The following is a 19,284-nucleotide window of genomic DNA, read 5'->3' on the forward strand; positions in this document are numbered from 1 at the left end:
TGGAAATCAGCCATTTACAAATTATCTGTATCAGCAAGTGATCTAAAGTTTCTAAAGCACAAAAACATTCCATGAACAGTCTCAAATTACCATAAAATCTAATAAAATGTTAGCGGGAAGATTAAGGTAAATGCACTCTTCTCCTTAACCTTTCTCCCCATTTTCTGAACTGCTAAATGAACAAAAAGCGAATTACATTGGAGAGTTAGCCTGAAATTTCTAGTTTGAAATGATACTGAATCAAAAGTTTAAGTTAATAAATCTTTACATCTTAGGTACTTTGAACAAGAGAATGACACAAACCAAAATGTTACCTCCCATCTCTTTTCTTCTCCTTCGATATTCAAATCGTTGGTTTGCTTAGCAAAAGATATGATGCCGACACCAGAACCCCACTAAGAACGGGTGACGGCGCCATCTCCCCTGCAAAGTAAACCTTCCTTTGCTTTTGTTGCAGACCTTTTTTGGCTTCTAATTTGTATAGGGAAAAGCTTCCCATTCCATCCAGATTAGATCCAACTGCTTCTTGTAATGTTTGATGCATATTTATAGTTGAAATGCATTATTGAAGCTAGAAAAGTCAGCTTAAAATTCATTGTTATTGTAAAATCTGTTTCTTTTTTGTGGTTGGAGATTTGACATCACTTTAAATGCCAGCTGCTTGGTTATGATAATATTTGCATTATCATGTCCGAGGCCCGTCCTGGTATGACAGCAAAAGGACAACTTCAAGACAACATTTTATTATCTTCTGAACTTGCACGTTTGAATTGTACATTTGTTGTTGGTGGTGTTTATGTTTTCTTGTTCTTTAGTGGTAAAAAGAGCTCACAAAACTGTATCTATTTTCAGGTCTTTGCTTTGTTTTGTTTTCTGTTTTTGTTTTTGATTTTGTTTTGATTGAAAGATATTTTTCCCTCTTGTTTAGTCATTTTCTACCTCGAAAATGAAGAAGAGTTCGTAGCATTTTTTGATAGGGTTCATTTCGAAAATGGCAAGTATGTTACATTCCAAATTATTATTAATGGTATAGACGAATGTGATTTAATAGAAAATATAAATCAATGTATCGAAACGAAAAAAAGTACTATTCTCGAAAATCCTCAAAAAAAAGAAAAAATCTATGACATTGCAATGTACAATTAGTTGAGTTATAATGAAACGAACACGCTCGGATGAAGGGTATATAAATGAATCGATATCATATCTTTGATCTTGAGGATTGAATGGTTAAAAAAAATATCTATACTAATTAGGTTTCTTTTTTTTTGCTCAATCACAAAAACTTAAAAAAGAAAATATTTTACCTTATAACTTTTTTAGAGAAATAAGAAAATGATAAAGAAAACATGCTAAAAATTAGTCTAATAAAAACCATTTTTTTTTAATATAAAGTAAAAAATAAACTTGAAACCAATAAAAAAAGAAATAGTAATAGTGGAATTAACAAGACATAAATTGGTTTTACTTGTTTTATTTAAAACAGAAATTGGGTGCACGAAGATCGGTGCTGCTTCAATAAATACCACGTCATCGGCCATTTAATTATAGAGATAGGCGGTTGGTTTTGGCGAAACATTCAGCTTTAAATGTCCTTTTTTTTAACCCTTTCTTTGTTTTTAATAGATTAATAAAAGCTACATTTGTTTTTTTTTTAAAATTAATTTATGTAATGATTAATAATTAAATGTTAATTAGTATATATATTTTTTATTATATTTATTAAAAGTAGAAAATAAAAAATGATTATTAATTGGAAATGAAGCTTTGTTGTATTCTTTTCAGACGGAGGGGGGAAGTCTGAAAAAGCCCAAAAAAACCGTAAAGAAAGAAAATAAAAACCCATTCCTCAATTTTGCGTTCTTTGTAATCTCTTCTTTTCCCTCCCGAGAATTACAGATCTTCTTCGTCTCCTTCTTCTTCGTCTTCTTCTTCTTCTGCTTCGTCGTCGTACTGTGGAGAGAAATGCCGTCCAAGCTCGTCTCTCCAGGTCTTCCTCTCTGTCTTTCCGGCTTCTCTCTCTCTCATCGTCCTCTCTCTACAGAGTATGTTTCTTTAACCTTTCTCTCTTCTCTCTCTCTCTCTCTCTCTCTCTCTCTCTGTTTTGTGCGAGTAAACTCTGTTTTGCTTTTGTGGTAGGATGGAAGATCATGATCGAAGGAGGGAAGCCATGAGAAGGCGAAGATCATCGAGTGCCGATACAGGAGGGATCGGCTTCACCAGATACATCATCCAAGCTATTGGAGATGGAGATCTTCATGATTTGTGTGAAAAAACCAAATTAACTTCGGCTGCAAAAGCCGCTTAGATTACGAAAACACTGTCCATGATTCCACAATCTCAACTTTTTTGTGTTGGTTTCGGATCTGTATTTTCATATTTTGTCAAAATCCTGATTTGGAGATTCATGTATTGTTCTCCTTTGTTTCCAACTTTACTGGATGGTTCAATGTAATCCTCTTCTAATTTTACTTTCCGATCTTTTTTGGAGTTGGTTTTGGCTCTAAATTGTCGAAATTTTCATAGGTTTATGGTTCCAATCCTTGCAAAAAAATCAAGAACATGTTTACTAACAAAGCAAAGTATAATCATTCAGGAAGAGAGGGAAACGGAGAAAAGGACGTGAGAGAGGATAGGCCGGATATGACACTCTAAAATGTCTGTACTGTATGAGACCACGTTTCACATGCCTTCGAGTTTAAACAAGGTTACGTCCCCGTTGATATCAACATTAATTTGTTGTAATAAACCAAGATCTTCAAAGTAGAATCAAGACGCAAATCCACTGTAAAAATATGCAACCATATTAGCTATAATGATAATAGTATGCAGGGGTATGTCGAAAATGCTTTGGACGAACCAAACCATGTCGAACTCAGGCAGGACTGACCAGGAAAGTAGAGGACCAAACGAACGACACAAAAAGAGACACTATAAGAGGGCATAGCTGCGCCACCGTCTATCAAGCACCCAATTCTGAGATTGGGTACCTGATAACCAATGCCAACAACTATGATCACCATACAAAACAGCACCAACAGAAACCGGGTCTTTATTATTCGGACATTTGAAATCCTCAGACGAGAAGGTCTGAGGTTTTATAAGCACGGTTCACTTTCCAGCCTTCTTGGCTGCGGATTTGGTAACCTTGGCACCACTTGGATCCTTCTTCTCAACCGACTTGATGACACCGACAGCAACCGTCTGTCTCATGTCCCTCACGGCAAATCGTCCAAGAGGAGGGTATGAAGAGAATGTTTCCACCACCATCGGCTTGGTGGGAACCATCTTGATCATACCAGCATCACCGTTCTTCAAGAACTTGGGCTCCTTCTCAAGTTCCTTACCAGATCGCCTGTCAATCTTGGTTAGAATCTCAGAAAACTTCACGGCAATGTGAGAGGTGTGGCAATCAAGCACTGGAGCATAGCCATTGCCAATCTGTCCTGGGTGGTTCATGATGATGACTTGAGAAGTGAAGTTGGCAGCCTCCCTGGCAGGGTCATCCTTGGAATTGGAGGCAACGAAACCACGCTTAAGATCCTTGACAGCAACATTCTTCACGTTGAATCCAACATTGTCACCTGGAACGGCCTCTGGGAGAGCTTCATGGTGCATCTCAACAGACTTAACTTCAGTTGTCAATCCAGTAGGGCCAAAACAGACGACCATTCCTGGCTTGAGTACACCGGTCTCAACTCGTCCAACTGGGACAGTTCCAATACCACCAATCTTGTAAACGTCCTGAAGTGGAAGACGGAGTGGCTTGTCTGAAGGCCTCTTGGGCTCCTGGATCAAGTCAAGAGCCTCAAGAAGGGTTGGGCCCTTGTACCAATCGAGGTTGGTTGACCTCTCAATCATGTTGTCTCCTTCAAAACCAGAGATGGGGACGAATGGGATTTTATCAGGGTTGTAGCCCACCTTCTTGAGGTAAGAAGAAACTTCCTTGACAATTTCATCATATCTTGCCTTCGAGTACTTGGGAGTGGTGGCATCCATCTACAAAGGGTAAAAGCAAACTGAGTTTGAAACGAAACCAAAATACACTAACATGATCAAATTTAACCATATATGTGAAACAGTAACCTTACCTTGTTGCAGCAGCAGATCATCTGCTTAACACCAAGGGTAAACGCAAGCAAAGCATGCTCACGGGTTTGACCATCCTTGGAAATACCCGCTTCAAAACCACCAGTGGTGGAGTCAATAATGAGAACAGCACAATCGGCCTGTGAGGTACCAGTAATCATGTTCTTAATGAAATCACGATGTCCAGGAGCATCAATAACGGTGCAGTAGTATTTGGTGGTCTCAAACTTCCACAAGGCAATATCGATGGTGATACCACGCTCACGCTCAGCCTTGAGCTTGTCCAAGACCCAGGCATACTTGAAGGACCTCTTGTTCATCTCAGCAGCCTCCTTCTCGAATCTTTCAATGACACGCTTGTCAATACCACCAAGCTTGTAGATCAAGTGTCCGGTGGTGGTGGACTTCCCGGAATCGACGTGGCCAATGACCACAATGTTAATGTGAACCTTCTCTTTCCCCATTTTAAATTTGTAAACTGAAAAAGGTAACAATGATAAACCAAACGATAAGCTTATGGAACAATATCCTTGATACAGGCAAATCAAACGACATATAATCGATAATTTACCATTAAATCCATTGATAAACTTAATCTAGTTCGTAGATCTTCAATGGTATGAAAACCGTAAACAGTGTCATTGGAACTTCCTCTTTTACATTAAAAAAAGGACGTCTCCTCCACAAACTCGACAAATCTTACGAAGAATACATCCAAAACTTAACATAAAAAATGTCAAATCATCACACAAACTTGACATTATTCAACGACGCTCATAACCTCAACGTAATTGCTACAACAAACAGCTCGTTCAACGAACACGAAACAGAAGATAAATTTTCCTAGACCGAAACAACCAATTAAAAAGAATCACAAACTGAATCATAGACGACACGATTCAAAATCCCCTTCGTAAAGTCAATACCTAGATAAATTCACCCATCCTTACAAATCCGTAATACAACAATGGATTAAACAACATGCACGCATAAAGAACAAACGAATCATATACGAAAACTATCGATCAAGCAAAGATATAATCAAACCTGAAACAGCGAATATAAAAAAAATCGAGAAGCCGGATTGAAGAAGCTCCTGCTGAATCAAGAAACGAGGTTTACACAAAAAATAAAGTGGAGGTAAAGAATGGTGGAGCTCTTTGACTATATATAGCAGAACTGTTGGCGCATATCTGACTAGGGTTTATTCCTCAGCCGTCAGATATTGAGCGATCTGATCCAACGGTATTAATCTTCCCTTCTTAAAGTAGACTGGACACCGGCCAAATGCGTGGACCGATTTCAATAATTCTCATTTATTTGCTTAAAAATTACATATTCACTTCCTAGAGAGTTTTCGTATGATTTTTAATTCTTTTTTTAAAAAGAAAAAGAATTTAGATTCTTTTTTAAAATATAATATTTTAAAATTAAATTAATTTTAAATTAAAATCCAGTAAATAATTAGCCTTTTTGCCTCTACCAAAAGGAATATGCATATATACGAAAGGAAGCAACGAGCAGGGGAAAATATTAAATATAATTAAATTAACACCTGAAAATAATTTTAAATAGTTTTTTTTTTTTTTTAATGACATGGGAATATAATAATGAATGGAAAGTCCAAAAAGGTTTTATTTATTAATTAATTAATTTGTACTATAAGGTTATTATAGTAAACGACACACAAATAATTAGGCCAAAAAAGAATCTGGCAGATAGAGAGTGCACTGAAGATGGATATGTTGAGGTTGGGTTTCGGAAAGTAGCGACACCATGAGCACATTGTGGCATTTACCCGCTACCTGCCTACCCGGTCCACTCCCAAAATTCCAATTCATAACGTCATTTTACAAAAAGCAGGTAAAAAAAAAACAAAATCACTCGAATATTGTTTTTTTTTAAAAAAAAAAATTATGGTAATTTTGATTTATAATTTAACACTCCTCTCCCAATCGGATCTCTTGAAAACCAATGGCGGACATTGGAATCCAAACGAGCACTCTCTTTCCCGGGTGTGGCCCGACAACAAGTTAATTTAACAAGGCTTGAGTACCTCAAAACGAGTATTCAAACATTTGACCTCTCAAACAAGAATACATGTTTTGATCGTAAGATAGAAATGAACATAGAATTGAACGTAACCACAAATGAACTGTCTATATATAATGCAAGGTATAAAATATATAATAAACCTATCGGTACAAAATTCTTTAATATCTTTCACATATTCCAACCAAAAGGCAGTAGCCTAAACATAAGAGGCAGAAAACAATGTCACTGAGATTACGGTCAAAATCTATCCATCCAAATTTAAGCATTCTTCTAAGAACATTGCAAGAAGCTTCAAGCGTTTATAGTCTAACACAGCATGGAAAGGAATCTATCTGATTGTCAAAATCAAATATGTTTATCAAATCTTCGAGGGAATGGGTAAGAAAGAACTCCTGTGAATAAGTTAAAAGTTTTCCCTACCAATATAATCGCTGTTCTTTATCTTTTTCTTCACAATTCTTTAGCACTGTCCTGCTGTGCTTTTTCCACTGCTTTCTCAGCTTCTTCAAGAACAAAGCTTTTGAGAGATTCTACGTCTCTTGGCCCTGGGTCATCATAAAATTATAGCTGCTATATCAGGGTTCATCCGGATCCAAGAATATAATGAAATGAGGCATTTCATTCTGATTTCTGATATTGGTAAACAAAAATCATCTATAGCAGACCCACGAGGTGAATGAACTGACATGTCGATATGAACAAATATATCGTAACTTGCTAATCATCAAATTTTGAAGGCTGGAAATTGGCAACGTTTAATAAGACTTTGAACTAAGCTCAACATGATTCATTAGACCAATGAGTTTATCTTTTTTAATTGATGTGTGCTTACGTGTGAAGAATGCGCAAAGACGACAAAGCTTCATTAAATAAATTGCCAAAGTAGAAGCAAAATCGGAACACATATGTTCACATAGACAATAAGGGTAACAAAAAGGGGAGGAAAAATTCACCTTTATACTTTGCAACTTCTTCCCCTTCATAGAAAAGCTTGAATGTAGGATATGAATGGATATCAACTTTAGAACAGACTGATTTATGAGAACCACAATCAACTTCTCCGACCTCGATTTCATCCTCGCCTTCCATTGTCTTGCCCAGGTCCTCCCATAATGATCCTAAATTCTTGCTGAAATTTGCAATTTAAGTTACAGGTAATTAAGCAATATGAACTCGATTACCGACAGGATAAAAACCAGGAAACTACGATAAGAAAGAATGCGAACCAATGCTTGCACCAAGGAACACAGAACTTCACAAACCATGCGGTATCTTTTTCCTTTACCTGAAAAGTACATATTTCTACGATGAGGAATGTACTAAAAAGTTCAGTGAAATCATATCTTAGTCGGAATTCACAATTTCAAATGTTGGTTCTGTTATTTTGAATACTTGATTAATCAATGTTGGATGATATAAGAAGAAAAATGAAAATCCATCAAGGTATAACATATAAACGGAAGGGAAGATAACCAACCATGCATCATCTAGGCCAAAGATCAAAGCTTTAAGCCTAAGATGAAAGCTGATTTAACCAATCTTCAATGAAAAGTTATAATGGACGACACCGTATCAATAACTAGGTGAGAGTTCCATCAGCCTGCAAACTCAAAATGACATGACATCCATAGTTTCCAAGTCAACTCGATTATTCTCAAGAGACAACTATTTTATCCACCGGGATTTGATTGCAAAGGTAATTCAGAGTACATTAAATCCTAATTAGGCGGTCGTCATGACATGAACGCATACCCTCTATGCACTTTACTATTAACCATTTATGAGCCTTCCTAACAAGTTTCACCAATGTCACTAAATCTAAGAACAACAAACTTAAATCTGTCCAATCATAGTCCTGCTTAACAACCTACACTAATCAAATTTGTTCAATCCCCACGAGCAAGTAATTTGATCTCAACTGTTGACCCCCGTTTGCCCGAAATCCGATCAAAAACCAAGACCAGAAGTTAGTTTCTACTGCATTTGTCATTGGATGTTCACAATAATATTCAGAATAAAGTTCGACAATTCTAGACAATAGTATCAAATTTTCTTCTTCTTTTTTATTCGAACGGCCGCAGTTCGTTCTTGCGGATCCCAAACTGCGACATCCCGGCTGACAGTAGCCATACCAATCCCAGACGAATCGCTCCAATCCAACGAACTCATAGAGTAACTCGAATACAAAAACAACTGGATTCAACCATGCATCATCGATTTTATAGGAACATCAATTAAAATTATAAAAAGAACATACTGAATCGTCAAACAAGATTCAAAAATCAAGAGAGTCATTCCCTCGCAGACAAAATTTTCCACTTAGAGAATACAGAAATCGACCTCAGTGAGTAAATTAGGGTTTGAAAACGGTACCTTGTCGGAGAAGGTGTCCGCGGTTAGGGTTATAACTTCAGATTTGCAGAGAGAAGCTGTGTTTAGAACGATAAGAGAAATTAACAAGAAAGACAAAATTGCAGATGAAATATGGAATTTCATGGTTGAATGTGGTCTCTGGATCTTCTCTAGTGCTGTGGATTCAATGGAAGAAAAGATCAGTATTGGTGGCCGGAGTTCGCAATATGCAATTGAAACAACGATCCCGGTCGATCTGGAAAGCGTCGTTGGGGCCCGATGTTGAATACCTTGAAATTTTAATTTATTTTATCAAATTTAATTTATGAATTTTTTAAATTTGTTAAATTCACTCATCTGTAGGTGAAGGTAAAATTTAAATTTATTGCTGATAGATCTGATTATTATTATTATTATTATTTTCTCAGACGTAAGTGGGCCGAAAGCCCAGTGAACTAGATATGGTGACGTGGCAGTTTTTGATTGGTTACAGAATTATCTTACAGGAACGTCGAAGCAGAGGATCAAGCTAGAGAAATAAGAGAACAGAAAGGAAGAACCCTAGAAAACTAAAAAGCAAGCGCACCGTTAACGGACGAATTACAATAAAAGGTGGAGGACGGAATTACTCCGATGGCGCAAGATCGGAAGAGGCAAAGGCCGAACATATTGATCACTGGAACTCCGGGAACCGGTAAGACAACAACGTCATCTGCTTTAGCAGACGCCGCTCAGCTCCGTCATGTCGCTATCGGAGACCTTGTGAAGGAGAAGAATCTACATGATGGCTGGGATGACGAACTCCAGTGTTATATCATTAACGAAGATCTGGTTAGTTTTTTCTTTTCCTGCTTTTCTTGTTATTTGATTTATTTTAGTACCTGCTGGTTCATCCTCCTGTTGTTGGCTGAAGATTGATGCTAACCCGAAGGTGTATTAAATTACTCAGGTTTGCGATGAGTTGGAGGATTTTATGGAAGAAGGCGGAATCATTGTGGACCATCACGGCTGTGATTTTTTTCCTGAGCGGTGGTTTGATCGCGTGGTTGTGCTTCAGACTGAAAACTCTATCTTATATGACCGCTTGACGAAGAGGTAACAAAATTAAAGCGTTCATGTGTATGATTATTCTGTTTGTGTATTTTGTCTGTCCATTTTGGCTTTCTTCTCAGACGTTTGTGGGATTCTGTCTGTGGTTCAGGGGATACGAAGGCGCCAAGCTTTCGAACAATATTGAATGCGAAATCTTTCAGATATTGCTCGAGGAGGCTAAAGAAAGCTATCAGGAGAACATAGTGGTGGCTCTAAGGAGTGACACTGTAGACGATGTAGCTCGAAATGTTGAAACTCTGGCGGATTGGGTTAAGAATTGGCATCCTGTAAGCTAAGCAGATAACAAAAGAAAAGAAGAGAATATTACTTTTGTACCAGTTTTCTCGATTCTAAAGTATATGGTCAGTTAAGAAAGTTGGCTTTGCTGCTTGATTGAATTAGTTTTTCTCTTAGCCATATCTTTTAGAGCTGTATATCTCCCAATTCCCCATTGTTTGGAATATTAGAACGCTGCATCATTTTGTTTAGGTTTTACCCTGTTTGTACCAATGTTATCATTGAAACAATGGATATTGTCCAAGTTTTTTTTTGAGGATTTTGTTAGGTACAAGGCCTTGCATTCCCATTGAAGTTTTGTTCTTCTGCATATAATTTTTTAATTGACATCTGTCGAAGGCGCAACATATTTGAGTGATACTTACTGGCCTTTACAAGTATGCTAAGTAGTAGAGGTTTATTCTCAACTTATATTTCTTCTTCTTTGTAATGCTTCTCTTCTTCAACTTCGAATGTGCTCAAAATGGGAGATATCTTGAGCCATACTAGAATATTCACCAGTGAAGATGTGTTGGAATACTCCAAGGTGAGTCACGACTCAAATCCTCTGCATTTTGATTCTGAATTAGCCCGACGTGCTGGGTTCGACGATTGTCTTGTTCGCAGGATGCTTGTTGCTTCAATGTTCCCTCATATCATTTCCGCCCATTTTGTAAGTTTAGCAAGCCAGTCTGAGTTTCTTTTAATACCATAGAATTTTAAGGGGACTGAGAAATGGCACCTGAATCTTTCTTACAACTTATAACTGTTTTGCGCTCTGTTTAAGCTGTTTTAATGTATGGTCTAGATGCTCTGATTTATGGTATATGTTGAGGATGATTGTAGCCGGGAGCTATTTACGTGTCGCAAAGCTTGAATTTCAAGTTATCAGTCTATGTTGGAGAGAAGATCATTGGCCAGGTATAGGCAATCGGCCCTAGAGAAAATAAGAAGAGATATCTGTAAGCTTGTTCATGGCAAAACTCTTAACTTCTCAGATTCAAATTTGTAGTTGTCATTTCATTGAGTTAGGTACTTGCTGAATTTGTTTCAGGGCGAAATTTAAAACGGAGTGTTTGAGGAATGGTGACAAACTCGTTCTTGAGGGTGAGGCAAGGGCCATCTTACCTACAAACTCGTTCATTTCCCATACAGATAGAAGATGATGGTCAAAGACAAGTCTCGACGACCGCTACCTTCGACTCAGGTTGAAGGGTTTTGGCAGCCCAAGATGGAGTCGAAGGAGCTTTTTCCATCTGAATTCATTCAGTTTCTTGTCATCTAGATTTCATCATCTTCTTTGACTATCTGTCCCCAGTTATTGATGCTGTTGAGGCTGATGAAACTGGGCGTAGGAGACGACTTCCAGGAGAGTCGGTCTGACTTCCATTCTTTTTACTTCATCTCCTATTCATTGGATTGTATCTTTTAATAAATTAGCCATGAGCCTTTTGATCTTGAAACTGATCAATATCGTCAATGGAGAGTAACAAAATGAAACAGATTCGTTTCACAGAGAAAAGTTTTGCTTGTGTACTCACTGAGACCACAACTTAGGGAGCATAATGAATTGGATCTTTATTCAATTGTTTGTGTTCAACGGGACATCCAAGCAGCACAAAAATGTAAATGAAGTTTAAAAATCAAAATTCTGCTTTGTTTGTACTTCTATTGCAAGGAGTAACTTGCACCACCTTTGACAGGTTCACTAGAATTTTGCTATAAAAGCAATGGGGCAAAAAAGAAAAAGAAAAAGAAAACTGTAACTTTCTGTATCCCTTTATACCTGCTAGAGAAGCAACAGAACAATTGTATGCTATTTACATTATCTATAGTGAACTACAGCAGCTATGTCTCTCTTAATCTGCAGTAGGATCACTGTTGGTTTGAGCTTTGAGATCTTCTGTGTCGCAATCGAAGGAAGTCTGATCGAAGGAAGTCTGATCGAGACGAGAATTGTTCAGTTGGCCCTGTGGGGTTCCAAATAGGGTTGTGAATATCTGTCTATGGCATTCGTCACAAAAGTAGATATAGGTAAAATGGCCTTCATATGGGAGCTTATGAACCGCAGCTCCTTGTAGGATTCGATGCACGTAATCAGTTATGGATGGTGGAACAACCATATCATCCATCCCCTGTTTGAATGAACATATGAGATCAAGAGGGAAAAAGGGGAAATCAGATTACAATTGACAGCTCCAATTAGAATTTGAAAAGATTTGAAAAGGTAGGAGTTCTATTGCTTAGACGTCATTCAGCAGCCAGTTCAGGGGAAGCAGAAGCCACTATAATCGGTAGTGGGCATTGATATCATCTTAGTAAAGGGGAAAGGTTAAATTTTGACGAATATGAACATGAGCAATCAAAATCTAACCTGCCATATGTGTATAGGACCAAGGAAGCCTGTGAATTCCTCTTGGACATCACCTAGCAATGACTTGAGCCAATAAATCAAGGATCTTACTCGTCGTTTCTCTAATCTGAGGTCGTGAAGCCTGAAACCCCAATCTGACACAAGTAATGCAGCTTCCTCCATGAAAGGTTTTGGATTACCTTGCCTGATTGATTCTTCTACATCCCTTTGCCAGAACTCTTCATGGATAGGATCCTCCACCAAAGCTCTATCCTGAAAAAATAATGATAAGATCTCAAGTGATGCTTTACACTGTATAAGTTTTCTACGCAGTCTCAGGATCTAAATGGCTTGGACCAATCACTATGAAGTTTTGTGCAAAGAGCCTGACAATAGGTGCCTAGAACTACACATTACACATGAAAATAATACAAAACATGAATTGGGTATCCGCGGGCAATAGTTGTGTTCAGTCATAACATGATAAACATGAAATCATTCTTAGCATATCAATGTCATAGGTGTGTAATCATCAATTAACGGGGAAGAACAGTAGGAAACCTTACAATAGAAGGATTGTGAAGATAAATCGACTGCGATTGTGGAAAATAATGTCTCACCCTTTTTCCTAGTGACAATGCCAGCCACTTATCAATCTGATCATGCTTCCCAGACAGGAAGCTGTTACGGTAAAACAGAGGAAGAATGGTAGGAAACCTTCGAGCTAGGAAGTACATAAATTTCCGCTTTCTACTCCATTTCTCCCATGTCCGTCGTCTTTCCTCCTTATTCATACTTGGATCATAGGGATTAACCATTGGAGCAAACATAGCTGCACCTGCAGAACGATGCCAATGAGTATCAGAGATTCTATTACCAATGTGTCATTACAACTCTGAATATGTAATTGGGTATTCGCATCATCCAATATCCCTATCTCCATTTCTTCCTTTCACTCTCTCAGTTGGCTTAAAATCCCTCCCTGGCATACTATTTCAATGGTCTACTGAATGTGAACTAGATTCTTACAAGCCCTTGTTTGTTTTAGTAATGTTACATTTCTACATTGAGATCTAAGCACTAAACTGAAGAACAATGGAATTAACTAATTCGTACCTGCAAGTTTATCAGGAATGTATCTAAGAGCAGCCCAAGCATGCATGCTCCCTGTTGAGTACCCTATTACCCAAAATCTGTCATTGACACCCAAAGCATTTGCTAAAAACGACATGTCCATTGCTGAAGATTCAAGGTTTCTTTGAGGATGAGAATCGCTCTCTCCAAAGCCCGGGAGATCATATGTCAACAAGCGAATGCCAAACTCTTCCAACAGTGAAGTCTTAATCCCAGGCATTCCTAAGGATAAGAATACCGTGAAAATACGTTCAAATTAACAGATAGAAAAGGTTGCAGGAAGATATAAAGGAATAGTTTAACGTAATAATGTCTCGAAATCTTTAACCCCTCCGATACAACCTGCAAGCCGAGAAGAGAGGAAAGAATGAGGAGAGATCATTGAAAATCTAGCTCTGTCCGCAGGAACACCTTGCTCCTTGTATGCCAAGAATCTACCGTCGGGAAGCATTACTCGCCTGGCGCTCGGAGGATGTATGTATACCTTTTTAATTTGCGAGATGGAAATATCATCGCGTTGAGCATCTAAACTTAAAACTGTAGATAAACAAACCAGATCAGTAAAGAGACTCTTCAGAGGAAATTCTTCAGAGAGGTACAAAACAATTCTTCAGTCGGTTAGAAGCACGAAAACGATTAAAGTAACCAAGTATTGGAATGAAGTAAAATTCGAAGAACACAGTTGAAATTAATTCGCTTAAAAAACACAGATACATCACAAGCGAATCCAGAATTTCACCTGCCAAAACAACAACGGAAACGGACAGTATGACCATCCAGACATGAAACGGATCCTTATCCTCCGGCAAGTAATCATTGAAGAATCGCAATTTAGCACAAACCTTCTCACAAGGCCCTCTAACTCTCTTCTCAATGTACGAGCCCTTCCCAAACGTCTTCACGAGATACGACTCCTTATCTCCCAAACTCTGCACCACAATATCCCTACACCCCTTCCCAAACTCCACAGCCATTTCCCCAGCCGCCTTAATAAACTCCATAGCTTGATCTCCAAAATTCTCCGACTCACCAAAACCACCTCCCACTCCATGGCGAGCAGCATACGACGGCGGCGGCACTGTCGAACTCATTCCGTCGGTCTCAGAACCAGATCACCACACTGTAAGATCGCCAAGGGCGTGAAAGGAATCAAAACGCAGCATAAAATTCAGCGTTCTGGAAGTGGAATTAAATTCAAATAAAGAGGGGAAACAGAAACAAAGTGATTGCGAAAAGGCTTCAATGAGACGCAAAGTGAAAAAGAAGAGAGAGAAAGAGAAGTAGAAGAATTTAGGGTTCGTAGAAGGAAGAACGTTGACAAAGAAAAGGAAGCGAAAAGGCAATGGTGATGGCTGTGGTGGTGGGTGGGGACGAAGACGAACACGAACACGAAGACGAAGACGGAGACGAATTCAATTATTTTTTAAACTCGTTTATTATAATAATAAAAAATTATTATTATTATTATTTTATTTTTTTAAATAAAAAAAAAAAGAGACAGAGAGGTTTTGGGATTGCTCGAACAATGTCTCTGGTTTCCGTGCCCATTTATTATTTATTTTATTATTATTCTTTTTCTAATTCTTATGTTTTATTCTTTTTTTTTTTTTCTTTTCAAAATTTTTACAATATTGTACTATATTATAATATGTGGATAATGGGAATGATTTGACAAAAATAATAAAATATATAAAAAAAATTAGTACTTAGAAATGCTACAAATATATATATATATATATATATATATATATATAGGCAGTGATAAATAATTGTTATAAATTTTAAAATAATTCTAGTAACTATAAAAATCAATTATAAAATGAAGTAAATAAAGTAGGGTTAATTTTTAATTAGAGAAAATTATTTATTGTGAATTAGGTGTAGTGACTATCTTTTTATCTAAATTATTTGAAATAAAAATTTAAATCATTAAAATTTTAGAAAAATAAGAGAGAGTATATGTGAAATTGACATACAGAAAGAAAAGATAAATTAATAAATAATTTTTTTTACAAAAAAAAATGGTTACTTAGAAAAGTTTAAGAATATGACAAAATTCCTACAAAAAGAAAACTTTATTAAATTAACCAAATAAATATTACTAAAAATCTACTTTATTTCTAAATTATGCACAATATTGAAATAGAAAGAAATCTAATTAAATTATATATATATATATAATTTAAAATATAAAAAAGAACAATTTTTTTTTTTGGGAATCTAAAAGGAATATTTTTTTTTTTTTTTTTTTGGAGAAAGTAAAAATATTAAATATTAAGGAATAGGGAATATATGTTGAAAGGGAGAATCCCCACAATATTTTTGAAAACCGTTGAACATTGTTTCTCCATTGTAGGCAGTGCGAAGGTTGGTGCAGATCCGGTGAAAGGAACCGTGAGTGGAGGTGGCGGTGGCGACGGCGACACCGACGATCACCAGTCTCTTCGGTTGTTGGACAGATCAAATCAATCGCTACCCGACAAAACCGCCGCCCTTTTTTTTTTCCACGGAATTGCTCTAAATTTCCACTTGCATTTAATATTAATGCCCACTTGCGATTCGGGTCGTCCCCAAATCCGAACCTTTTAATTACTAATTTTTCAAATTTTAATTAACGTAATCTCTTTAATTTAAAATTTATAATATTTCTTAAGATTTAATGTTTTTCACCTATGTAAACCAAATATGCCTATAAGTTGTAAAAACCCACACAATTCAAACTTTTACCATAAAAATTAGATTCTTACCCTTTTTGAAATAAAGACTAAATTGTTATAAATGACTGAGAAAAAGGCGTAAATGTTCATCCACTTAAATACCACATGGAAGAAAATATCACATGGAAGAAAAAGTGTAACCGTTCAAACTTACACATTATGTATGGTCGTTAGCTTCATAATTTGAAAACGCAGTTGTTAGAACAATGTAACAATGAGAACATTGGCCCCAAAAGGAGTGAATTGTGAGAATTGTGAGATGGGAACAAAACATTTTGTTTTTATAAGGGTGTGAAAACCTCTTTCTAATAAAGACATTTAAAATTGTGAGGATGATGGTGATACGAAGTAGGCAAGAGCTAACAATATCTGTTAGCAATGGGTTTCGACTATTCAAAATGGTATTAGAATCAAACACTCAGCGCTATGTCGACGAGGACGTTGGACTCGCAAGAGAGGTAGATTGTGAGATCCCACATTGACTGGAGAGAAAACGAAATATTTTTTACAAAGGTGTGAAAACATCTTCTAATAGACCGTGCAATACATAACAAGTCAAAACTGACAATATCGATTAAGAATGAGTTTGGGCGGTTACAAAAACGAATGTAATTATTAAGCTTAGCACAGCCAATCAATGTTGTAATTAATAGTAAAAAGATATGATGATCACTAAGATTAGAGAGAAACCTATAATCCGCCCCTGAATTCTTCAAGCAATCTCCCCAACATTCATCCGTTACTGTTCATCATTTAAGATAAGATGTTCATCCCACATCGGACACAAACATGTTGGCTGCCTATTCTTCCACTCAGCTCCACAGGAATAGCAGAATTCATGTCCACATCTGAAGAACATCAGCAAATAATGAGGTAACTTCCTTCTGCAAGCAAAAGAAATGCAAGAGAAAGAAGAAAGCAAACCTGCAAACGATGTGGAAGCATCCTTCTGCAAGCTCAACCAAATGGCCACATCTCAGACATGGCTGCCAGAGCTTCTCCTTGGCCAGAGAATTCAGCTTTGCGTCTTCTGTTTGAGTGCCATGGCTTGACTTCCTGTACTCCTCACACGTCATGTCGTTGTGCCAAGTGGCTTTGCATTTGATGCAAAAAAATCCTTGGCATTTCATGCACTTCCTAGCTCCAGATTGCTCTGCATTTCCAAGAATGTCTTTTGTATAATCCAAAACTTCAGTCTTCGACATCAAAGCAGAGCATCTGGGTTGTGGGCAATAAACTTTCTCTGAAAAAGGGATGGAAGATTCTTTGAAGCGTTGATGAATGATTTCAATTACTTTTGGGGGGAAAAGTTTTTCAAAATTCTCAATACCCACTGTCGATTTACAGCCTTCATGAGGACATTTTGCCTCAGATCCATCAAGAAACTTCACTTCCACATGCTTTTTCATGCAAGAGAAGCAGTATCTATGAAGGCAGTCATTAACAGTATACATCTGATCCAATTCGTTATCTACATAGCAAATCTCGCAGTTCTCTAGCAAGTGATGGGTATTGCTAGTTTCTGCATCAGGCAAGGTGATCTGAGAAGCTGTGGCTTGTTCTACTAATTTAAAGGCACTCTTCATGACATTTTGTTCTACCAAAAAGGGTTCACAATAAGAGAATTGCATTCGTAGAAAAGCTACTTTTTCGACTAAACTTGCAATCTTGCTCAGTTTTGGCCGTAATCTGCCTGTAACCTGCATTCGGTAATCAATCACTGATAGCACTAAATGTTTATGCTACGAAATCTAACAATTAACACAATCAGGGATTGGAACAATCCAACAGTGAACAAGAACAGAATTAACGTCTACAGCCAAATGAACACGAACAATGAAAGGGAAGAATCAAATATTATAATGTTTATGCTACGAAATCTAACAATGAACACAATCAGGGATTGGAACAATCCAACAGTGAACAAGAACAGAATTAACGTCTACAGCCAAATGAACACGAACATGAAAGGGCAGAATCAAATATTATAATGTTTATGCTACGAAATCTAACAATGAACACAATCAGGGATTGGAACAATCCAACAGTGAACAAGAACAGAATTAACATCTACAGCAAAACGAACAAGAACATGAAAAGGCAGAATCAAATATTATAATGTTTATGCTATAAAATCTAACAATGAACACAATCAGAGCTCGGAACAATCCAACAATGAACAAGAACAGAATTAACATCTACAGCAAAACGAACAAGAACATGAAACGGCAGAATCAAATATTTCATAATGTTTGCTCGAAATGTACGCTAACTCACATATTGGTGAAGTATATAGTCATCGCAGAAGAAGGAAACTCGTTCCAAGTGAAGGGAAAGAGCCGCCTCAAGCCCTTTGATTAAGGCCATAAGCTCAGCAACCTCGGGACTGACGGCCTCGTTTTCTCGAGCAGCTTCCAATGGCTTCCTCACATGTATCAATAAATCGTCTCTCGAATCGAAAACAGCCACCGCAATGATCGTTACGTCTCCGGCGGTCTCTTTGCCGACCAAACCCTTGAAATACAATCTGTAACTTTCAGAATCAAATAAAGGATCGAGGAGAGCAGATACGTCCGTATCAGAGGGCATCCGATAATCGTACCCCATCCCGTCGTCATCGGAGGTCAGATACGTCCATAGGTTAGTCGCATAGCGCATCTCGTTATCGTCGTCGAGAAAGGGCGACGATCGGGATGAAGCCGATGGTGGAGGAGAGTAGGAAGTAGGGGGAGAAAACTGGGTCTGTGAAAGGGCAATGACTTCTTTCAACTGGAGGTCGTAGGCGAGTTCATCGTCATCTAGGCCGGAATCAAGGATTACTGTCCCATCCACCATGGATTCCGACGGAGAAGGCTGCTAAAAAAATACGGATTCGAAGTGGAATTGGCTGCGCTTACAAGTGAGTCTACAATTACTTGGTTCGTGGAAAGCCTTTGTAGTTTCCTTTCCTTCAACAACTACATTAAAAAAATAGAAGACTCGGTCTATTATTATTAAAATCAGCGGCAAAATGCAAAACCGTCCGGTAGAAATTAATGCCTTATCCATCACGCCTTCTCCAAATTCTCTTAACTGTTTTACCCCAATGAACAGTGACGGTGTTTTTTTATTTATAAATACATAATCTTTTCCTAATTTACTCAATGTGGGACTAAAAATTTGATAAATCCAGTGCCAAAAACCGCGTTCCAAGCCATAAGAAATTTCCAGGAAAAG

General features: G+C 37.4%; 5 protein-coding genes, 1 long non-coding RNA gene and 1 pseudogene across 7 annotated transcripts; 3 read left to right on the forward strand and 4 right to left on the reverse strand.

Moving 5' to 3' along the window:
* Nucleotides 1–1,302: 1,302 nt before the first annotated feature.
* Nucleotides 1,303–19,081, reverse strand: LOC111451669 (probable E3 ubiquitin-protein ligase ARI9). Of its 2 annotated transcripts, XR_002712015.1 has the most exons (4): nucleotides 18,346–19,081; nucleotides 16,993–17,768; nucleotides 16,673–16,916; nucleotides 1,303–1,314 (listed from the first exon to the last, which is right to left on the reverse strand). XR_002712015.1 is itself a non-coding variant. In XM_023092170.1 (3 exons), exons 1-3 carry the CDS (start codon nucleotides 18,901–18,903, stop codon nucleotides 16,808–16,810), a joined length of 1,443 nt encoding a protein of 480 aa, XP_022947938.1. In that variant the 5' UTR covers nucleotides 18,904–19,081; the 3' UTR covers nucleotides 16,609–16,807. The 2 variants fall into 2 exon arrangements, 1 of the variants encoding a protein (XP_022947938.1); XM_023092170.1 differs by lacking the exon at nucleotides 1,303–1,314 and having other exon boundaries at nucleotides 16,609–16,916.
* On the forward strand, nucleotides 1,794–2,477 carry LOC111451674. Its single transcript, XR_002712016.1, has 2 exons — nucleotides 1,794–2,045; nucleotides 2,140–2,477. It is a non-coding gene; the product is annotated as an uncharacterized LOC111451674 (long non-coding RNA).
* LOC111451670 (elongation factor 1-alpha-like) lies at nucleotides 2,696–5,278 on the reverse strand. The gene is made up of 3 exons (XM_023092172.1): nucleotides 5,137–5,278; nucleotides 4,092–4,567; nucleotides 2,696–3,999 (listed from the first exon to the last, which is right to left on the reverse strand). The coding sequence occupies exons 2-3, from the start codon at nucleotides 4,551–4,553 to the stop codon at nucleotides 3,112–3,114; spliced, it is 1,350 nt and encodes a 449-aa protein (XP_022947940.1). The 5' UTR covers nucleotides 4,554–4,567; nucleotides 5,137–5,278; the 3' UTR covers nucleotides 2,696–3,111.
* Nucleotides 6,292–8,823, reverse strand: LOC111451672 (protein disulfide-isomerase 5-1). The gene is made up of 4 exons (XM_023092174.1): nucleotides 8,518–8,823; nucleotides 7,371–7,429; nucleotides 7,098–7,273; nucleotides 6,292–6,689 (listed from the first exon to the last, which is right to left on the reverse strand). Exons 1-4 carry the CDS (start codon nucleotides 8,638–8,640, stop codon nucleotides 6,595–6,597), a joined length of 453 nt encoding a protein of 150 aa, XP_022947942.1. The 5' UTR covers nucleotides 8,641–8,823; the 3' UTR covers nucleotides 6,292–6,594.
* Nucleotides 9,008–10,156, forward strand: LOC111451671 (adenylate kinase isoenzyme 6 homolog). The gene is made up of 3 exons (XM_023092173.1): nucleotides 9,008–9,327; nucleotides 9,446–9,591; nucleotides 9,698–10,156. Exons 1-3 carry the CDS (start codon nucleotides 9,130–9,132, stop codon nucleotides 9,882–9,884), a joined length of 531 nt encoding a protein of 176 aa, XP_022947941.1. The 5' UTR covers nucleotides 9,008–9,129; the 3' UTR covers nucleotides 9,885–10,156.
* LOC111451673 lies at nucleotides 10,265–11,450 on the forward strand (annotated as a pseudogene).
* On the reverse strand, nucleotides 11,490–14,753 carry LOC111451668. Its single transcript, XM_023092169.1, has 6 exons — nucleotides 14,091–14,753; nucleotides 13,694–13,888; nucleotides 13,334–13,573; nucleotides 12,838–13,055; nucleotides 12,239–12,490; nucleotides 11,490–11,999 (listed from the first exon to the last, which is right to left on the reverse strand). Exons 1-6 carry the CDS (start codon nucleotides 14,440–14,442, stop codon nucleotides 11,724–11,726), a joined length of 1,533 nt encoding a protein of 510 aa, XP_022947937.1. The 5' UTR covers nucleotides 14,443–14,753; the 3' UTR covers nucleotides 11,490–11,723.
* Nucleotides 19,082–19,284: the final 203 nt, after the last annotated feature.

Source organism: Cucurbita moschata, unplaced genomic scaffold (genome assembly GCF_002738365.1).
Source record: "Cucurbita moschata cultivar Rifu unplaced genomic scaffold, Cmos_1.0 Cmo_Scf00013, whole genome shotgun sequence".
NCBI lineage: Eukaryota > Viridiplantae > Streptophyta > Magnoliopsida > Cucurbitales > Cucurbitaceae > Cucurbita > Cucurbita moschata.